The sequence below is a fragment of the Muscardinus avellanarius genome (genome assembly GCF_963383645.1).
Source record: "Muscardinus avellanarius genome assembly, chromosome: 8".
NCBI classification, from domain to species: Eukaryota; Metazoa; Chordata; class Mammalia; order Rodentia; family Gliridae; genus Muscardinus; species Muscardinus avellanarius.
Window position 1 is genome coordinate 91,228,985 of NC_137794.1, and position 21,367 is coordinate 91,250,351.

Sequence of the window (21,367 nt, forward strand, 5' to 3'; positions counted from 1 at the left end):
CTGGGCCAAATTGTTAGAAATATGTCCAAGAAGTGATTTCATTAAAAAAAATAATAAATAAAAAATAAAAATAAAAATAAAAAAATACACATTTTACTAGCTGGGTGTGGTGGCGCACGCTTGTAATCCCAATACTTGGAAGGCTGAGACAGGAGGATTGTGCAGGTTCAAAGCCAGCCTCAGCTACTTAGTAAGGCTCTCACTAAGTAGTACCCAGCAACTTAGTGAGACCCTGTTTCCAAATAAAATATAAAAATAGGTCTGGGGTATAGCCCAGAGGTAGAAGGCCCCTGGGTTCCTTCTAACAAACAAACAAACAAACAAACAAACAAACATTGTATAAAGCCAGGTGTGGTGGCACACACTTGTAATCCCAGCATTTGGGAGGCTGAGACAAGAGGATCATGGTTCATGGACAGCTTCAGCTACTTAATGAGGCCCTTTGCAATTCAGTGAGACCCTGTTTCAAAATAAAGAACAAAAAATAAGTGTGGGAGTGTAGCTCAGAGGTAGAATGCCCCTGGGTTCCATCCCCAGTACCACACACACACAAAAAATGTATAAAATTATCTTTGGGCTATATGTATAAGGTATATATGAAACATAAATGAGTCTAGTATTTAGACATGGGTCCCATCCCCAAGATAATCTCATTATATAATGCAAATAAAAATCTGAAATCAGAATCACTTCTGGTTCCAAGCATTTCAGATAAGGGAAACAAGAAACCTGTAATTGTGTTTTTCCTTATACCATACCACCTCATTGGAGAAAGTACAGTTTTATTTGATCTCAGGATTTTAAAACTTTGGGTTTTTTGTAATACTCTGTTATTTTCCCCTTTTTTCTAAAGATACTTGGGAGCCCACAACGTCTCTGTGACTTGGCTGGACCCAGCTCTACTGAACCAGAATCCAGGAAAAGATCAATGTCAAAAAGAAAATCCCACTTGGATCTTCTCAAACTGTATGATACATTCCCTTTTAGGCTTATATTGCTTGGTAAAGGTTGCTTCTCTGAATACTTTTCATTGTTTCCACATTCCTGAAATTCTTATGAATCTACATTAAATGAAATGTACATATTTTATAATCTGCCCATAAACCAGATGAGAAGACTTATCTCAATTTATCATAATCATACAATTTTCCATATATTTATACTGACTTAAGACCAAACACAAAAAAATGAAATATCCAGAAATTATTCATTAGAGTCATTTTAGGGAAGAAGTTTTTTTTTTTTTTTACAATATTATAGCTATGGCATTTCTTGATATGTAAACTCCTAGAAATATAAATATTATATGATTGGTAATAGTTGTATTGACATGCATCTGTCCAGACCTGTGCTTATTTCTAGAGGAAGGCCCACATGATCATGTAGCCATTGTGGGTTTTTTTTCTGTTTGATAAACAGATGAATATAAAAGTGAGATCAGTGCCTATCCTGGGGAAAATTATAAATTTCCTTGAGAATTTTTTCATGTACCCAGATAAGTGTGTCAGTTAAGAGTGTGATTCAAGGTGGGCCACTTTACCTGGAGTTTTTCCCAGGCCAAGTATATTTGTTTCGTTTATTTATGGCCCAGACTATTTGATTTAATGGACACTAGACTATTTCCCTTGGATACCGTAAGTTTCTCCAGGCTGGCCATTCTTGTTCATTTGAGGGCCTTTTTCTCTCTTTCTCACATGGGTACCACTTCCTCTCCCGGATGCTGCTCAGCATCATGGATGGCATGACCGAGGCGTGCCTCAAAGGTGGCATCGAAGCCTGCTACGCAGCTGTGTCCTGCGTCTGTGCCTTGCTGGGGGCCCTGGACGAGCTCAGCCAGGGCAAGGGCCTGAGCGAGGGTCAGGTCCAGCTGCTGCTCCTACGCCTGGAAGAGCTGAGGGATGGGGCCGAGTCCAGCCGGGACTCCATGGAGATCAATGAGGCTGACTTCCGCTGGCAGCGGCGGGTGCTGTCCTCTGAGCACACACCGTGGGAGCTGGGGAATGAAAGGAGCCCTGACATCAGCATCAGCGTCACCACGGACACGGGCCAGACCACCTTGGAGGGAGAGCTGGGTCAGACGACACCTGAGGACCACTCAGAGAACCACAAGAACGGGCTCAAGTCGCCGGCCATCCAGGACGGCAAGGAGACGCTAAGCAGAGTGTCCGAACCCGAGGCAGTGGACCAGCCGGATGTGGTCCAGAGAAGCCACATGGTTGCATACCCTGACATCACTAACTTCCTATCCGTTGACAGCAGGGTGAGGTCCTATGGATCCAGGTACAGCGAGAGCAACTTCAGCATAGATGACCAGGACCTATCGAGGACAGAATTTGACTCCTGCGACCAGTATTCCATGGCAGCTGAAAAGGATTCGGGCCGGTCCGACGTGTCGGACATCGGGTCTGACAACTGTTCACTGGCTGATGAAGAGCAGAACCCAAGCAGTGGCCTGGGCCACCGGTCCTTTCGAACAGCTGCTCTGTCCCTCAACCTGCTGAAGAACCAGGAGGAGGACCAGCACAGTGCCAGGCTGTTTGTGCAGTCCCTGGAAGGCCTCCTGCCTCGGCTCCTCGCACTCTCCAGCGTGGAAGAGGTGGACTCGGCCCTCCAGAACTTCGCCTCCACCTTCTGCTCAGGTTGGTAGACAATTTTTTGGCTGCATAGGTTGCGAGGATACTCCTAGCAATTTACCTGCACTAATAATGGCCGCCCTGGGTATATATTGTGCTCAAAGTGTATGAATGAGTCTTGGGGTTTCCTCTGTTTAAAGAGAGCCAAGGGACATAAGATTTAAAGTTGAAGGTCTTTTCATGGATAGAAGCGGGTGGCAGCTAAGGCTGCTCTGACCAGCGTGGTGTCCCTAGTGCCAGGTAAAAGCCCAGCAAACATGGCTGGCCCAGAGCATAGCTGTGTCAGAGAATAGCACAGCCACTGGTCCTGGTAATGATGTCCTGCATTCAAGAAACAGTAAAATGGAGCCGGGCGTGGTGGTGCATGCTTGTAATCACAGCACTTGGGAGGCTGAGACCTGAGGATCACAGTTCACGAACAGCCTCAGCTACGTAGTGAGGCCCTTTGCAACTCAGTGAGACCTTGTTTCAAAATAAAGAATTTAAAAATAAGGCTGGAGGTTTAGCTCCAAGGTAGAATGCCCCTGGGTTTCATCCCCAGTACTGCAAAAATAAAAATAAAAAATCACTAGGATGTTCCGTGCACCCTATAAGGGTTTTACATAGATGAATTCATTTAATGCTCATAACAACCCCAAAAGGCAGCACAACTACTGTCCCTATTTTACAGAGCAGAAGACTGAGACGTGGGAGGTCAGTAGTCAGTCATACAAGGTGGACAGCGAGGACGTGCTGATGTCAGGATATGAGCCTTGGTAGCCCGTATCCAAAAACCAAGCCCTGAATCATTACATGCTACCCCTGCCTGGTGGGTAGAGAGAGCACACGAGTACACAGATAGCAAGAGGCGGGGAGAGAGAGAGTGTGAGAGAGGCGGATTTTGTAAACTGCTTTCCACTTAATATTTTGTTAGCATGCTCCCTGTGCCTTAGATACTCTGAAGACACGGTTTGCGATGCCTCCATAGTACTTACATCTGTTAAATCACCAGTGTTCTTCATGTCTCCTTCAGGTGGACTCCTAAGTTTTCTCCACATGTTCCTCCTCTTGGCTTTTTTATTATTTAGGAAATGCTGTTCAAGAACACAAGAGTTGATTTGCCCTGTAAAAAAAAAAAAAGTGGTTAAAAAGTGTAGTCTAGAAAGGTGTGATGGTGATACAAGTCCTGACAGACACGGGGGCTCCTGGGAATCTCTACTAAGGGAATGGAAGCTCAGAGATACATGCATAAATGTTAAAACATTATTTAACAGCAAAAAAAAAAAATTAGAAATAACCAAAATGCCCCCAAATGAGGGAAAGGCTAAGTGAGTATAGCATTATGTCACCATTTAAAGTGATGTTTCTGAGTAATAATGACTAATATGGAAAATGATCAAAATGTAATTTTTAAAGCCGGGTGTGATGGCGCACGCTTGTAATCCCAGCATTCAGGAGGCTGAGACCAAAGGATCGTGGTTCGCGGACAGCCTCAGCTGCTTAGTGAGGCCTTCTGCAACTCAGTGAGACCCTGTTTTGAAATAAAGAATAAAAAACAGGGCAGGTGTATAGCTCGGAGGTAGAATGCCCCTGGGTTCCATCCCCAGGCCCACAAAAAAATAATAATAATAATAATGTGATTTTTAGTGAAGGAAACGCTTCCATTGATGTGTACATACATGAAATTATCAGGGCCAATCTCAATATCAAGTATGGGGAAGGGAGGGAGGAGGGAGGAAAAGAGGGAGAAGCTCACCAAGTGCTGTGTGCATGTCTCTATCACTCTGAACTACATCATGATTGAGACTATAATGTACCAATAAATGTATATGAAAAGACTGACATTAAAATGTTAATGACATTCATCTCAGAATGCTATAATTACAGATTAATTTTACTTCCTTCTGGGTACATTTTTCCAAATTTCTAAAAATAATTTTTTATAACTTCTATCAAAAAACAAAGCAGTAATGTCACATAAAAGTTAGAACTAAGCCGGGCGTGGTGGCGCAGGCTTGTAATCCCCGCGCTTGGGAGGCGGAGGCAGGAGGATCACGCTGGTTTGAAGCCAGCCGCACTGGCATAAGAGACCCTGTTTCCAAATAAAATATAAAATAGGTCTGGGAGTGTAACCTGGAGATAGAAGGGTTTCCAGGAACTCCAGTACCACACACAAAAAAAAGTTAGAACTATAAGCAGGATGTGGTGGCATCCGCTTGTAATCCCAGTACTTGGGAGGCTGAGACAGGTGGATCACAGGTTTGCCGCCAGCCTCATCTACTTAGTAAGGCCCTTTGCAACTTAAAATGAGACTGTTACAAAATAAAAATTAAAAAAAATAGGGCTGCCAGGGTAGCTTGGAGGTAAAAGGCCTCTGGGTTCAATCCCCAATACTGAAAAAAAAAAAAAAAATAGAACTATAGACTTAAATGTCTTACTAGGCAAAGTTATATAATTTTATCATGAAGACTTAGAAAGTTGGTAATGCCCCTTTAGCGTCGCTGAGAGTGGGTGGAAGAATATTTTTGTGCGCAGTTGGTAGAGGCAAAAAATAGTTCACGTGGAACTATTTGGAAGATATTTTGTCCATAGCTACTAAATTTTATATATGCTTTTAGGACTTTTAGGACTTTATCCCACAAGTACACATGCTCAATATAATTTCATCATTTCAGCTTTTCTCATAAATTGAAATAACATAAATGTCCAACAAAAGAGTGTTAATTCTACAGATCACAATGCGATCATGCAGTGGTATATGCAGTCACTAAAAAAGGGAGCATCTAAATTACATTTTGATGTGCGAGGACAGTGCACCAATAAAAGCATATTTAACAAAAAATGAGACAGATCTGTGAGTGCCACACCAAGAGATGTCTAAGGGAGACTGTTAGACTGTATCTCATGAGCGGAGTCTGACCTTATTTGTGATACTGTTTCCATCACACAAGGAGGTGAGTCCTGCCTGGAGGGGACCACTGAGGCTTTGAGAAGCAGGACTATTGTTCTTATTTTGTTGTATCCTATGGTATTGTAAAGTGTTTTCCATTAAATATTTAACATTGATTTTAAAAGAAATGTCATATTATCTTGGCATGGAAGAGACTTTTAAAAGTCTTTTGGCTTATTTTGTATTCATCATTCACTGACAAGCAATCAAGCAGGTGACCCCTCCTTCTGTTCTTGACAGTAAAGAACACCTGGAGAGAGCATGAATGTAGAGGCTGAAACCCAGGGAATACACTACCAAAGTCCAATATACTACAGGTCGCAGTTCCTTTAGTTTGTCACTCAAATGAACAGCGTGTCAGTGAGACCAGTCAGGAGGACGAATGGAAAACAGATGATCCCCTCACAGCATTAGAAGCCAATATAGCACAGCATAATATAGCAAAAAAAAACTGGAGTTGGGCCCAAAAGGTCTTTGCCAATTCCTAGCTGTATAACTTGGGACAAATGGCTTCTGAGGTACTTTCCTTGCTATCAGCAAGAAACTTTGGGCAAGATCAGATGAAAAAAATGCATGAGGAGAAACTGATTCTAGGAAATAGACATTATCTAATTATTCTTTCCATTGCTCTTAATATTACCAAGTGAAATATATCTGGTAAGGAAAGAAAATGGTTGTTTTCCTTAAGTAGATAGAATATATCTATTTTTGTTTTTTAATAAATTTGCTAGCTCTTCATAATTGAAAAAAATTAACCTGCAGATTTAGGCCAATGCCAACAGTTTGCTCCTAACAAGTTTAGCAAATTATTCCAGAATTAGGTATACCAGCAGCAGTGCCTCCGGAGTTTGGTCATACCTCTCCTAATGACTGGGTTCTCCATGTCAGCAGGCACACTAGTTGTCTTGCTCCCTTTCAGCATCTGAGCATGTGCTCATTTTCAAAACCTGTTCCAAGATATATGACTGTTGGTTTCAGATTATTTAAAGAAATCACAATTGATGTCTAGGATCAAAGTCACTTATAGATTCCCCTGTCCCGCCTTATTCATAGACACAAACATATCTTTAATCTATGATCCCAGGTCATTAAATGCTCAACTCTGAATTCTGCTTTCCGTGTTACCACTGGAAGAGATGGCTTTTAGGTCCTCTGTCTGTCTCCTCTAGAGAGCTGGAACCAACCCCACTGGGACCTTCGGCGTGCTGGCGGCTCCCCTGGACCACCAGGGCTGAGATACACTGCCCATGTCCTGAGCAAGGATGTAATTTTTAGGTTCCACTCTCGACCTGACCCTCCTTCGAAAAATGCACAGTCTCTTAAGATAGCAGCTGGGTGAAATGGAAGGGTAGGAGACAAAGACAGCTGAGGTTGATTAATGGAGGAGGTACATCCGAATACGTGTAAAAATATGAATGTAGCACGGTTAACCTGGACACTTATTGTTGGGAGGGGCAGAAGTGTGGAGGGGGGAGGGGGCACCAAGCACAGTCTAAATGTATGCCAATTTCAATATGATCCACACAAAAATAAATAAATTAATTAAAGAAAAGATAGCAGCTGGGTTTGACAGCACTCTCTCACCCAGCACTGTCTACTGTGCTACAGTGGTTATATTAAAATTTTACATTTGTATAAATGTATATAAATACCTTATATGTAAATATATATGTGAATTACAGGTTATAAATTATATAGTTTATAAATACGTATGTATGTATATATGTAGTGTGTGTATGTGTGTGTTTGTGTCCTCCCACCATAAAATGTTGACACCATTCTCCAATACAGTGAAGATCTTGAATATTTTTCAACTTCAAAAGCTTGCTCTAGTCATATCTTCTTACTGGAACATTAATTATCAAAGTCACAGGGCTCTAAGGAAGCATTCTAGTTACAAATTTGTATTTCTCCCATATTTGACTATTAATCTTGGGAAAGGTTTATATTTCACATATTTATATGGTTTATATTTCATATATATATAAGTATATGAAAACATAAATTTATATTTTTGGTTTGGTGTACTGGGGATTGAACCCAGGGACGTTCTACTTCCAAACTACACCTATTTATTTATTTATTTATTTATTGTACTGAGGGTGGAATCCAGGGGCTTTCTACCTCTGAGATATTTTATATTTCCCAGACCTATTTTATATTTCATTTGGAAACAGAGTCTCACTAAGTTCCTGAGAGCCTCACTAAGTAGCTGAGGCTGGTTTCAAACCCGTGTGATCCTCCTGTCTCAGCCTCCCAAGCGCGGGGATTACAACCATGCCTGGCAAACTACACCTATTTTATTTTTCTTATCTCTTTATTTTTACTTTAGTATTTATTTACTTTATTTCAAAACTAAGTTGCTAAGGGCCTCACTAATTTTCCCGGGCTATTCTCAACCCTGCGATTTTCCTGTGTTAGCCTCCTAAATCCTGGGATTACAGGCCTGTGCTTCCATGCTGGGCTGAGGCATATTTTCAGTAAAAGGATCATTTCAGACATATCTGAAGAATATATGGGCACATGTAATTTGCATGCACATATTTAGGATGGACTGTTTCCCACACATCCCCAAACCCAGGCCTCAGCATTTGCAGGAGCGCATAGTGCTAACATCATACCAATGCAGAGCAGCTGAGTGATCACAGGGGGTACCACGTGTTGCCCCACGCTCTCTGTGAAGCTGTCAACACAGCACCAACCCTGGCTCAATCTTTAGATAATTAGATGTGGCTGTTTGCTTGTATGTGTTTGCATTTAATTTTAGACAAGCCCGAGGAGCTGTTCAAAAATTTTTTAAAACCCTATTAAATATCAAATAATATTTTATATAATTTTTCAGGAAAAAACAGTAGGAAGCAAACTAATAGCAAATATGTTTTGGGTTTTTTTTGTTGTTGTTGTTTGGTTTTTTTCTTTCTTTTTTTTTTTTTTTTTGGTGGTACTGGGGGTGGAACCCAGAGGCTTTCTACCTCTGGGCTACACTCCCATACCTATTTTATACTTTATTTGGAAACAGGGTCTCACTAAGTTGCTGATAGCCTCACTAAGTAGCTGACACTGGCTTCGAATCTGTGTGATCCTCCTGTCTCAGCCTCCCAAGCGCGGGGATTACAAGTGTGCGCCACCACACCCGGCTCAAATATATGTTTTTAAGCCTCTTTGTTCCTTCATTTGTAAAAATAGTTTGAGATAAAATCCACACACTATAGCTTACCATTTAAAGTGCCTAATTAAAGCCGGGCGTGGTGGTGCACGCTTGTAATCCCCGCGCTTGGGAGGCAGAGACAGGAGGATCACGCAGGTTCGAAGCCAGCCGCACGCGCTGGCTTAGGAGACCCTGTTTCCAAAGAAAAATGTAAAAATAGGTCTGGGAGTGTAGCCCAGAGGTAGAAGGGCTTCCAGGAACCCCAGTACCACCAAAAAAAAAAGCCTAATTAAATAGATTTTTATATATTATACTATCGTTTCAACTCTGATAAAATATATAACATAAAAGTTGATATTTCAAGCATCCTAAGTGTATAATTTAGTAGTAGTAATTGCATTCCCATTATCATACAGCCATTGCTATTTGAAGACTTTTCTGTCACCGCAGATAGAAACTCCCTTCCCCCAGTGCTTGGTGATCTCCATCTAAGCTGCTTTCTGTCTCTTTGAATTTATCTAGATGTGTCCTCTAAGTGGATTCTACACATTCATCACTTTCTGCATGGCTTATTTCGCTCAACATGTTTTCAAGGTTCATCTATGTTGTAGCAGGTAGCAGAACTCCCATTCCTTTTTGTGGCTGAATAATATTCCATTTTATGCATATGGAAGATTTTGTTTATCCATTTGTCCATTTCTAGACACTTGAGTTGTTATGCCTTTTGGCTCTTGTGAGTAAGGCTGCAGTGAATATCAGTATAAGTGTCTCTTCAAATTCCTGCTTTTCTTTCTTTGGAGAATATTTCTTTCTTTGGGGAATATCGCTAGGAGTGGAATGGCTGGGCCATATGGTACTTCTAGATCTAGCTATTTGAGGAGGATTATTGCTTTTTGAAAGTTTGTTTTTAAGAGTAATTGCCCCGATTACCTTACATGAATAATTGCATCTAGTTCTTTGGGCAAGTTTGTCCATTCATTCTTATTCAGTCGCTCAGCTGAGGGTCTGTTACATGCCAGGTACTGGAGATTCTGTAGCAAACAAAGCTAGCCAACTCCTATCCTTTTATTGATCTTACCCAATAGTGGTGCTAGGAGACATTGGACAAATAAATGTTAATATAAGGCTGTGTAGGATAAATGCCAATAGGGCAATTAAAAAAAAAAAACCTTAGGGTAAGGAAGCAGAGCTGTGTGGGCGTGGGGGAATGCTGTTAGATGGAACAGCAAGAGATCTCTGAAAAGCTGGTGCTTGAGCTGAGACCTGAGAGAATCGTAGGAGCAGGTCATCTAGCGATTATGGGATGGCCATTCTGGGAGGTGGCGCAAATAATGCCAAGGCCTGAGGCCTGGCAGCTGAGGGGTGAGAAGGAGATTTTAGTTTACTGCCACGAGAAGCCACTGGAAAGTTGGATTGAGCCGGGAACCGTGCAGTCGGTTATTCATCCTGTTTGTACAAGGTGAGAGAGGCTTACATGATTTCACCTGAGTGTCGCTGCTAAGTAGCAGGTGGAGATCCTCTCCTGTCCCATGTTCTTCCCCACACACTGCAGCGTGTTTCTGCCCTGTCCACATCCAGGATGGCTGTGGCTGCTGTGCAGTGCTGACTCCATCACTAGGATGGGCTGGGGGCTCATCAGACAGCCATCCTGCCAGGCACATTGTCTGCAGCCCCGCTGGTCTCTTGTCTCCCCCTTAGGCATGATGCACTTCCCCGGCATTGACGAGAACAGCAGCCTGAGCTTCCAGATGCTGATGAATGCAGACAGTCTCTACACAGCAGCGCACTGCGCCCTGCTCCTCAACTTGAAGCTGTCCCACGGCGACTACTACAGGAAGCGGCCGGCCCTGGCACCCGGCATGATGGTGAGTGCGCGGCCCCCCATTGGCTACTCCAGGGGCACGCCCTGGCCTCCTATTAGCTACTCCTTGAGCACACCCTTGCCTCCCATTGGCTACTCCAAGGGCACACTCTGGCCTCCCATTGGCTACTCCAAGGGCACACTCTGGCCTCCTATTGGATACTCCAACTGCACACTCCGGCCTCCCATTGGCTACTCCAAGGGCACACACTGGCCTCCCAGTCACACTGCCGAGCTTCGCTTCCCTGAGAGGAACAGCACGGTGTGTCAACTCTTCCACACCACACCGCCCAGCAATGGTCTTGCCTGTGGTGTAAAGTGCTGGTGTGGTCAGCACACTGGTGTGCAGTTTGCACAGTGCTTTGGGCTGCATATCTATGTGCTGACGACAGGGAAGAACCCCAGTGCAGGTTGATGGCCTGGTCATTTCATCTAGCGCCGTGTGTGCGTAAACCTGTTCCGAAACACATCGCTAACACGTTTAGTGAGATCAGAAGATGGGCAGAGAATGTGCTGAAAATGATATACTGTTGCTAAAACTTTTCTTTATATTCCAAACCGCATCTCCTCATGAGCCAGGGCGAGAGCTAGGGCTCTCCAACATCCATAATTGGGCATCTCCTGTAGGGGTGGACTGCGAAGGACGGTGACTGATAACCTGCACAAGCCACCCCCTGGTGTCTTCTAATTGTTTGTGAGCCGAATTCTATGAATCTGTATGTGGGAATCAACCATCATTTGTTTAACAAATTATGAATCACCAAGGGGAAACCATTACTTCCTGAGTATCTGTCAAGTCTCTTTGGAGAAGCGCATGTTCCTTTGAGGGCGGGGTGGAGGGTGCCCTCCATCTCTGCTACTGCGGGGCAGGGAGAAGAGGAAGCTGTCAAAGATAGCCTTGCAGTTTCCAGCCCTCCCAGCCCACAGGAGTATGGATATAAAATGTCATCCTTCATTAGAGTATCTGTCAAAAGATGTCAAATATGGAAGGAACTTCATGAGGTTTGGGGCTTCTCCATCTCAACTTTTCCCCCACCTTGCTACTTTCCACCCTCAAAAATAAATAAATAAATAAAAATAAAAAAATAAATCCCTGATCCTGTGATTCAGTGAGAGAGGGTGATGTGAGGAGACAGAGCTGGGTTGGGGGGGGGGGGTGCTGTTCCCTCTCAGGGGTCCTGTTTGAGCTTGTGCTTGTTCTAACTTCCTCTCTCTCTCTCTCTCTCTCTCTCTGCAGAAAGAGTTCATGAAGCAGGTGCAGACCAGCGGGGTGCTGATGGTCTTCTCCCAGGCCTGGATCGAGGAGCTGTACCACCAGGTGCTCAACAGAAACATGCTGGGGGAAGCCGGCTACTGGGGCAGCCCGGAGGACAACAGCCTTCCCCTCATCACCATGTTAACTGGTCAGTGTTGGTGGCGCCATCCAACGCTGTGTGGTGCTCTACAGTGTGGGGAGACTCACATTTCAAAGTCTCTTTCTCATAGGCAATTATGGTTTCCAGTAGACTTTAAAATAGCACGCACAGAGCTTCCCTGTCTGTCGGTGACGGCTCAGGAAAGCATCTTGAATGACCCTCACAAGCACCTTTTGCCCTTTATCCAGGGGGAGCCTGGAAAACTCAGTGTGGTTCACTAGACAAGGACTAACTTAGCACCCCCATCTGTTGGTGTAAATTGTAGGCCTCTTCTGTGAATACATAGTACTTTCTGAGCACAAGGCCCAGAATGTCTCCTGGAAGCACTCATGTGCTAATAGAGGCCCTCTGCCATCCGGTGTGCCTGGGATTCGACCAAGAATGTGAAACCACTGACTTTAAACTTGGCCTGTTCCCGTTTCCTTCCTTCCCAGCTATACCAGAATTAAAAATAATAACGAAGACTTGCTCACCCAGCATGTTTGTCTTCACTATCCAGTTTTGAATATCCTGTTCAACTGCTGGAAATCTCACACAACAGTATTGAAAACAGTACGCAGTACCATTGCCACGCAGTTTTTATTTGTGCATTTGTTTATTTGGTTTTTCATGACTTGGTCAAGATGTCAGATAAAGATCAGAAAGTGATCAAAAGTTTGAGCCGTTCATCAGACCCCTTGGTTCTGATACAGAGGACCTAGCCCTGCACCAGACATCCCAGCCCTCTCTGTAGTGTCCCATCTCCTCACACAACTCAGCGCGGCTGTGCCTGGCGGGAGCAGGATGGGCTGGTTAGGACAGACCAGCAGGGAGGTGCATCTCTTGGGCAAAGGATATGTCATACTGCCTGTGGTTGGTACTGGGAGTTCTTTTTGCTTGTTTAGCTGCTTGCTGTTTTTGTACTGGGAATTGAACGCAAGGCCTTTCTACCTCTGAGCTCCACCCCAGGCTCTTTTGATTTTTTTTATTTTGAAACAGGATCTCACTAAGTGGCTGAAGTTTTTGCCAAGTTGCTAAGGCTGGTCTTAAACCTGTGATCCTCCTGTCTTACCCTCCTAAGTATTATGATTCTTAATTCCTTAGTGGAAAGTTCTTATAAAGATGACAGGTTTTACTACTGGTAGGAGAAACCCAACAGTGAGGAATATGGGACAAGGCTGTATTGAAGAACCAGGTAGGACATCAAGGTATACAATGATGTCCATTCCCATGAGGCAGGGCCCTGGTCATTGTCTGGCATTTGAAGTTTTGTTTTCAGAATAAGGAAAGAATTGGGGAAGCAGGGCTGGGTTCCAAGCCTTGGGGATCAGGGTCACTGGACAGGACCAATTTGTATTTTGTTAAATCATGATAACATCCATACTCATTTGAAAAAATAACAATTTATATACGTTAAGGATATTTATTGCATTTACTTAGGAGTAATGCTTGGTTCAGTTTGCTTCACAAGCTCCCTTTGGGAGGGATTGAAAGTGCTGCCGGAGCTTATGAGTGCCTCGGTTGGATCTTCAGCATGCCAGCTCCATTTCTGCAATTTTCCAATATCATAGTTTCTGCCAGATAAACCTCTATAAAGCTCTTACCTGCAGCTTAATAAAAAGTCTATTTAGCAGACATAAAATTAATAACAGACTACTCAAGAGTTGTTGTATTCATCAGTCATCGCCATTAACCAGCCCTCTCTTTTCTAAAGGAACAGCAAGCTCATTGCTACATCCAGAGGAAAGTTATTTAACTTTAGATTAATGATAGGAAAATATAGTCTTTTAATTAAGAATTTGACAAAATAAGGTTTTCTGAATCTTCACAGCATCTTCCAGATATGAGGTGTCAAGCGCATTTCAGCAGGAGTGAACCTAAGATTTGGGCACTTCTAGCTCATTCTTTCACTGTGTACAAGGAGAAGCAGTGGCAGTCAGAGTCACCAACACGATCCCAACCCGCCATTTCTGGTGACTCATCACAGCGTTCTCAGACCTGTGGAGTCTCAGTGCTGAAAATTTGTCTTCCTTGAATTCGTCAGTGCTTTTACCTAGCACATAGGAAAGAAACACTAACTCAGAATGACAATTTCTGGGAAATGTCATTAGGCCTTTCCATTAAAAGTCAAATTCATTTCAGAGAAATTGGCCTGTTTTTGCATTCATCTATCATCTATCTCTCTATCTTCTATCTGTCTTCTAATGTGCTGTCTGGAAGTCTTCAGCCTCCTTAAAAGTCTTCTAAGAATCAAAGATGCTATGAGGCAATGTTTAAATACCATGCAAAGACACCAGGTGTGGCGGCGCACGCTTGTAATCCCTGTGCTTGGAAGGCGGAGACAGGAGGATCTCACAGGTTCGAAGCCAGTCGTGCTGGCTTAAGAGACCCTGTTTCCAAAAATAAAATAGGTCTGGGAGTGTAGCCCAAAGGTAGAAGGGCTTCCAGGAACCACAGTACCACCAAAATAAATAAATAAATAAATAAATAAATAAATAAATAAATACCATGCAAAGAACACAATTTCTGGGAAATGTCATTAGGCCTTTCCACTAAAAGTCAAATTCATTTAATAGACATTGGCCTGGCCCATCCTATTGGGACAAGGCTGAAGTCCTAAACTCAGAATAAATATGTGCTGCCCTCCCTTCTTACGCCCTCCTCACATTGCATGCAGCTGGATTAGTTGCATCCAAGCATGTATGCTTCAGATCTGTACTCACTTCTCCAGTGGCTGAGGAAATTGGTGCTCAGAGAATGGAGCACTTGGCCCAGGCCTGAATTCAGAGCCACTACTGAATCCCAGCCTGTCGACGCCAAGGTAGTCTTCTCCTATCAGAATGTTAACGAGTGGTTTGCTGAGCTGATTCTGCAGGAGAGTCTCTTTTGTTTTTTTAACAATTTCAACAAGGAAGTTTAGGATCCCATTATTGAACTGGAGTGTATGATATCATGGAAAGAAAGTCTGAGTGGGAGCTGGAACATGAATAAGTCTGGTTCCTTCCTTTACCATCCTTATCCTCTTGGGTGATTTAACTTCTTTTAATATTTGTGTCTTCTGTGAAATGGAGAGAATAGGGCTGGGGTGTAGCTCAGTGGTAGAGCATTTGCCTAGTATGCACGAGGCCTAGGTTTTATTCCTGGTATTGCCAACATGATAATAGAAATAATAATAAATGATGAGACTTATTTTTTAAAAGTGAGAAGAATAATCCCAACCCTGCCTACCTACTTTTATGTGTATGTACCAGGGGAGGGGTGCTGGGGATTGAACCCAGGGGCATTATACCTCTGAGCTACACCCCCAGCCCTTTTTCATTTTTTATTTTGAAGCAGGGTCTCATTAGTTTGCTAAGAGTCTTGCTATATTGCTGAAGCTGTCCTCAAACATGCGATCCTCCTATCTCAGCCTCCCAAGTACTGGGATTACTGGCTTGCACTACCGCACCTAGCTTCAAAAGTAATGATGATGGTAATAATGAACAATGATATTTATATTTTAAAAGTGAGAATATCAGTGCCAACCCTGCCTAACTACTTTGAGTTGTTTGGACAATCAAATAAACAAAATGTTACGTGAAAATTTGAAAATTGTGAGGTATTATTATCAATGTATTATTATTATATTTGATGACTATCTGACCAAAGAGGCTTATTCTCTTCTTAATTTTGATGAAGAAATTGAAAAAATTCCTTGTTATTTTAGGGTAAAAAATTTTTTTAAAAACCTGTGCATATAAAATTTGGGATAATACCATGAATATTTAAAGATCAGAATACTTTAAATGAATATATTTTCTAACAACATAAATGGTAGAATTTAGCTTTAGCTTTTCAAATACAAAACACACAACAATATAACAAAAGAATGCTTTGACAAGGAAAAAATGAACTAACTGAATATAAGAAAATTCATAATTCTTTTTCTTTTCTGTGTGTGTGTGTGTGTGTGTGTGTGTGTGTGTGTGTGTGTGGTACTGGGGATGGAACCCAGGGGCTTTCTACCTCTAAGCTATACTCCTAGCCCTATTTTTTATTCTTTATGTTGAAACAGGGTCTCACTGAGTTGCTGATAAAAGTTGCTATGTACTTGGTACATAACAGATACAGTTGATGTTTGTTGAAGTAAAATGAATGTTTAGGAAGTAAGTAAAGATCTTGCTTAGGAAGCAAGTAAAGATCTTGCTTTGTCTCTGTGACAGATATCGATGGCTTAGAGAGCAGTGCTATTGGTGGCCAGCTGATGGCCTCGGCCTCCACGGAGTCCCCTTTCACCCAGAGCAGGCGAATCGATGATGCCACCATAGCAGGTAAGGACATGGGTCTAGAGTGTGTGAATATTTATAAACTGCGTGGCACCTGTGGCCCAACACTTATATTATCTAGCAACATAAGCGAACATTACATTATTATGTAGCAACATAAATGTAACTGCTGGAAGTTAACCCTCCTCCAGCTGATGATCTGACATTCATTATTTATAAGCACAGAGAGAAACCCAACCCAACACTGTCCATTAAGTTAGACTTTCCATCAGAGCCCTGCATGCAGCTCAGTGTCGCTAATTCGATGGCCAGAGAACCCCCAGCCTTTCTCCGTCGGGCTGTCTCTGTCTCTGGAAGGTGACTCTTATCTTTTCCCATTGTAGGCGTGGCATTTGCTCGCTACATTCTGGTTGGCTGCTGGAAGAACTTGATCGACACTCTCTCAACTTCCCTGACCGGCCGCATGGCGGGGAGCTCCAAAGGACTGGCCTTCATTCTGGGAGCTGAGGGCATCAAAGAACAGAACCAAAAGGAGCGAGATGCCATCTGCATGAGCCTGGATGGGCTGCGGAAAGCCGCGCGGCTGAGCTGTGCGCTAGGTACCAGCAGGCGGGGTCCCAGCCCCTGCCTGAGGGCATCCCTGCAGAACGCACTGGGCACCAGGAAGGAAGTCGGGGAGCAGGGGTCTGCTGGGTGAAAGGCTGCAGAATATTCTCAGTTAAGGGGTAGCTGTTTGTTTCTTCCAAAGGGGTTGCTGCTAACTGCGCATCAGCCCTTGCCCAGATGGCGGCTGCCTCCTGTGTCCAGGAAGAAAAAGAGGAGCGGGAAGCCCAAGAACCCGGTGACGCCATAGCACAAGGTAACAGCCAAGGGCCAGAACCACGTGGCGCCCTGGCAGTGGTGTCCTGTGCGCCCACCTAGATGAGCAGTTCAAGCCTGTGTCATCTGTGGCCACTGGTGCTCCTTGGGGATGCACATTGGAAGGGCCCTCAGGTTTAGTGGGGAAGGCGATTGGTCAACTGTCTGAAGAGCAAAATCAAACAGGCAGAGGCCATTCATGAGCAGGGAGCAGGAAGGTTTTATTCTTGTCAGAGAAAAACCTGAGCTCCGTGGGCTCAGGAAAGAGTTGACTTAAACTTGTTGAATCATTTAGTGATTTCAATGCTAATGATTGTGTAGACCTAAGGGAAGAGAATGACCTTCCTCAGAGCAACGAAGAGCAAAGGCAGGCAGCAAGCCGGAGGGGAAACACACACTTGGCCGGACTTACGCCGGCACCATCGGCCAGATGTGTGAAACGGCTAGCCACAGAAATGCTTTGCATTTCTGGCCGAGAAAGGCAGTTGTAGATCAGAGTTCCTCAAAGGTGAATAATACTTAGAGGTCCATTTGAAAGCAAAGCAACTTTCACATATCCTCAGTTTTAATTTAAAAAAAAAAGGATTGTACAATTTTACTTAAGTCCTGTACAGTCATGAACTACATAGAAATCCCTACGTTTTCCGTTCTTAAAAAGGCCAAAAAACCAAAAGCCAAAATATTTTAAGCTTGTGTCATATTTATGAGACAGTGATATTTTGCTAAATGTCGTTTTGCCCTTTATAACAGGAATATGGTTCTGAGTCCTTTAAAGGCAGCTGCTGTTCTTTTCAGTTCTGGATCACTTATCCCACCAGAACCAGTGCCATGAGACACTTGTTTAAGGAGAACACTGTTTTCTTTTCTTTTTTCTTTTTCTTTTCTTTTTTTTCTTTTTTTTTCTTTGTGGTACTGGGGGTGAAACCCAGGGGCTTTTCTACCTCCAAGCTATACTCCCAGACATACATACATACATACATACATATATATATACATATATATATATATATGTATATATATATATAGTGTGTGTGTGTGTGTGTGTGTGTGTGTGTGTGGTACTGGGGTTCCTGGAAGCCCTTCTACCTCCGGGCTACACTCCCAGACCCATTTTTACATTTTTATTTGGAAACAGGGTCTCCTAAGCCAGCGCGCGCGGCTGGCTTCAAACCTGCGTGATCCTCCTGTCTCTGCCTCCCAAGCGCGGGGATTACAAGCGTGCGCCACCACACCTGGCTTATTTTATATTTTATTTGAAAACAGGGTCTCACTAAATTGCTGAGAGCCTCACTAAGTAGCTGAGGCCGGCTTCGAACCTGTGTGATCCTCCTGTCTCAGCCTCTGAAGCAGGAGGATTAGAAATGTGTGCCACCACGCCCAGCGAGAACACTGTTTTCATTTGGCCTTTCCTTGGCATTTTATGTAACTGGTATCCTACGTCAATTTCTGCATTTGTGGTCCTTAGTCATCTATAATAATAATAATTCTTATTTATAGTACGGGGAATCAAACCCCTCTATGCATGCCAGGCATGGTGGCACACGCTTGTAATCACCACACTTGGGAGACAGAGACAGGAGGATCGTGCAGGTTCGAAGCCAGTCGTGCTAGCTTAAGAGACCCTGTTTCCAAATAAAAATATAAAAAGTAGGTCTGGGAGTGTAGCCCAGAGGTAGAAGGGCTTCCAGGAACCCCAGTACCACCAAAACAAACAAACAAACAAACAAAAAACACCCTCTAAGCTACATCTCAAGCATTATTATTATTATATTGTTGTTGTTGTTGTTGTTGTTATTATTATTATTATTATTATTTTGTGTTACTAGAGTAGGATTGAACCCAGGGGCATTCTAACTCTGAGCTACATGTCCAACTCTATTTTTTATTCTTTATTTTGAAACACGGTCTCACTAAGTTGTGGGGGGCCTCGCTAAGTAACTGAGTCTGGCCACAAACCTGTGATCTTCCTGTCTCAGCCTCCCAAGTACTGGAATTACAAGCCTGCACCACCACCATGCCCAGCTTATCATGATAATAATACTTCTAAAAATAGAGTCTTTTGAGCTCTCAAATACAAATGTAAGCTCCAGCAGTTAGATGATATGATTTTCAGTTATTAAGAAGTCACCCTGGGGCTCAAAAGGTACAAACATAGTCTTAGAGATGAACATCATAATAAAAGCACAAATTAAAAAATCCAAGAGAGAATTATGAACCTCTAGGAATTCCTCTACATTACCAATCTGAGTATAGGGGGCGTGCATCTGGACACAGTGGTTGAGCTGGAGTAGGCACATGAGGCCCATCTACACTGCCATGCCGGCACAGCACCCATGGGTGAGCTGGGCAGAACTGGGCCTACCAGCTCAGGAACCGTCAGAGCCACAGAGTTGGGGGCACAGTTCCCGTGGGGCCTGCCTTCTGGGTGGTTTGCATGATGAACCCTGGGGCCCTGCCAGGGAGGGGCTTGCTGCCAGCGAAGTCTTGCGTTTCCCCTTCACCCTTGCATGATGACACGTTCTTTCCTTTTCATCCCTTCTCTCCCTTTCTGTCTCCTGCACTCGGACCATTATTTTAATAATGTCTCTCTGGCACAGTGAAACTGAAAGTGGAGCAGAAACTGGAGCAGATGGGGAAGGCGCAGGGGGTGTGGCTGCACACAGCCCACGTCTTGTGCATGGATGCCATCCTCAGCGTAGGCCTGGAGATGGGAAGCCACAACCCGGACTGCTGGCCACACGTGTTCAGGTGCATGGCGGGTCCTCACGCCCACCCACCCCGCCCCCCAGAGCACCCACCTGCCTTGGGAAGCGTGGGGGGAGGGGCCAGGGGAGGGTCTGCCAGCCCTGGAATAGATTGCATGAGTTTCCATACCCTACAAATGAGAGGTAAAAGGAGAAAACCAGAACAGAAGCGCCACTGAATGTGTGTTTTGGAGAACAGCGGCGGAACTGGATTGAGGGGATTAAGATTTATCTTTTAACATCGTCAGGAGGGACAGCTGTGGTATGCGAGAAAAGAGAAACCAATTCCTGAAGTACAGACTGAAGAAGATTGGGTAGATTAAGTGAATACTGTACAAATCTAAAAGCTGGGCGTGTGTCAGCAACATAACATTGCCATGTGTTTATCAATGTCCTCTTTAAAGAAAAAAACTTTAGAAAGAATGCATGGTTCCTCGAAGTGCCTAGTTTAAAATGCCTACTTTAGCTGAACAAAAAAGAAAACTTAATAACACTTCTCAAAGGCAGGCCAAAAATTTGACTGTAAGTTCTATAACATGACATGAAAAGAAACTCCCAATCAGTTACATAGTGCACAGCGCCTGAAAGATGAAGGCAAAGGAAAAGTCAGGGTCCTAGACCTACAACCAAGACAGAAAGCACGTCTCACCGAGCGCTGGCATCACGGGACAGGTGTCCAGCAGTACCTCGTTCCTCTCTGCAGCACAGGCCCTCGGTTGCACACCACACATAGTTGGGGCAGATCAACCAAGGGGCAGAAGCAGCAATATAATAGCCCTGAACTCCAGCCAGATCCAGGTTCAATCTGACATCAAAGCAAATAAAGCCACAGTGTTTGTTGAGTTTCAGAGAGAAGCACGTAGAACATTCAAAGATTGAGACACCAACCGACCTGGGAGGAGAGGCCAGAGGGCCAGGACAAATAGCCCGGTGCAAAATGGATTTCAGAATGGAGTCTAGTGGGCTGCTCTTCACGACTCCTACAGGGGGAAAGGCTTAAATGGCATCAAGAAATATGTATGGGATCAAAGAAATCCCCTGATTATAGAACATCAGAGTGATTATACAGGGTGCCCCTCCAGACACTGGATTGTTCTGGGATAAAGTATCTCTAATGGAGCATCTTAGCCCCAAGTTTGACTGGGAACAGGCACTTTGGAAGTTGGCAGTCACACATGCGGTGACTTTCCTCTGGGTTTGCTGTGTTAGGGGACCACCCTCAGCCCCTGTACTCCACCTAACATGAGGTGTATGGAGCTGATCAGGACCAGGCAGGACTTGGCTGGGCAGAACCCCATAGTGGTGAGCGGACCGTTTCATCATTGCCCGCTCACTCTAGGATCCACAGTAAGGAAACACTTCCCAGCTCCTAACCAGAGCACTAAATAGAGGGAAGGGGGTCCCCTAGAGAAACTAGCTCAGATAGCCAGAGTCCAGATATGCCAGTTATCTGGACAGGTAGAAGTGAGTGAGCTGGCTTTTTTGCCCACCTTTCTCCCAGCATAGATTGAAGGCTGAGAAAATCAGAGGGACCC

At 43.9% G+C, this 21,367-nt stretch overlaps 1 protein-coding gene across 1 annotated transcript in view; it reads left to right on the plus strand.

Annotated features, from left to right (window-relative positions):
- Positions 1-21,367, plus strand: part of ARFGEF3 (ARFGEF family member 3) — a gene marked incomplete at both ends in the record, with an annotated part of 159,796 nt that overhangs the window by 94,948 nt on the left and 43,481 nt on the right. The window contains 8 exons of the mRNA XM_080700543.1: positions 854-966; positions 1,729-2,639; positions 10,409-10,575; positions 11,809-11,974; positions 16,168-16,275; positions 16,614-16,829; positions 16,979-17,089; positions 19,686-19,836. Coding sequence (XP_080556669.1) covers positions 854-966; positions 1,729-2,639; positions 10,409-10,575; positions 11,809-11,974; positions 16,168-16,275; positions 16,614-16,829; positions 16,979-17,089; positions 19,686-19,836 — 1,943 coding nt within the window. The remainder of the gene's footprint in view (positions 1-853; positions 967-1,728; positions 2,640-10,408; positions 10,576-11,808; positions 11,975-16,167; positions 16,276-16,613; positions 16,830-16,978; positions 17,090-19,685; positions 19,837-21,367) is intronic.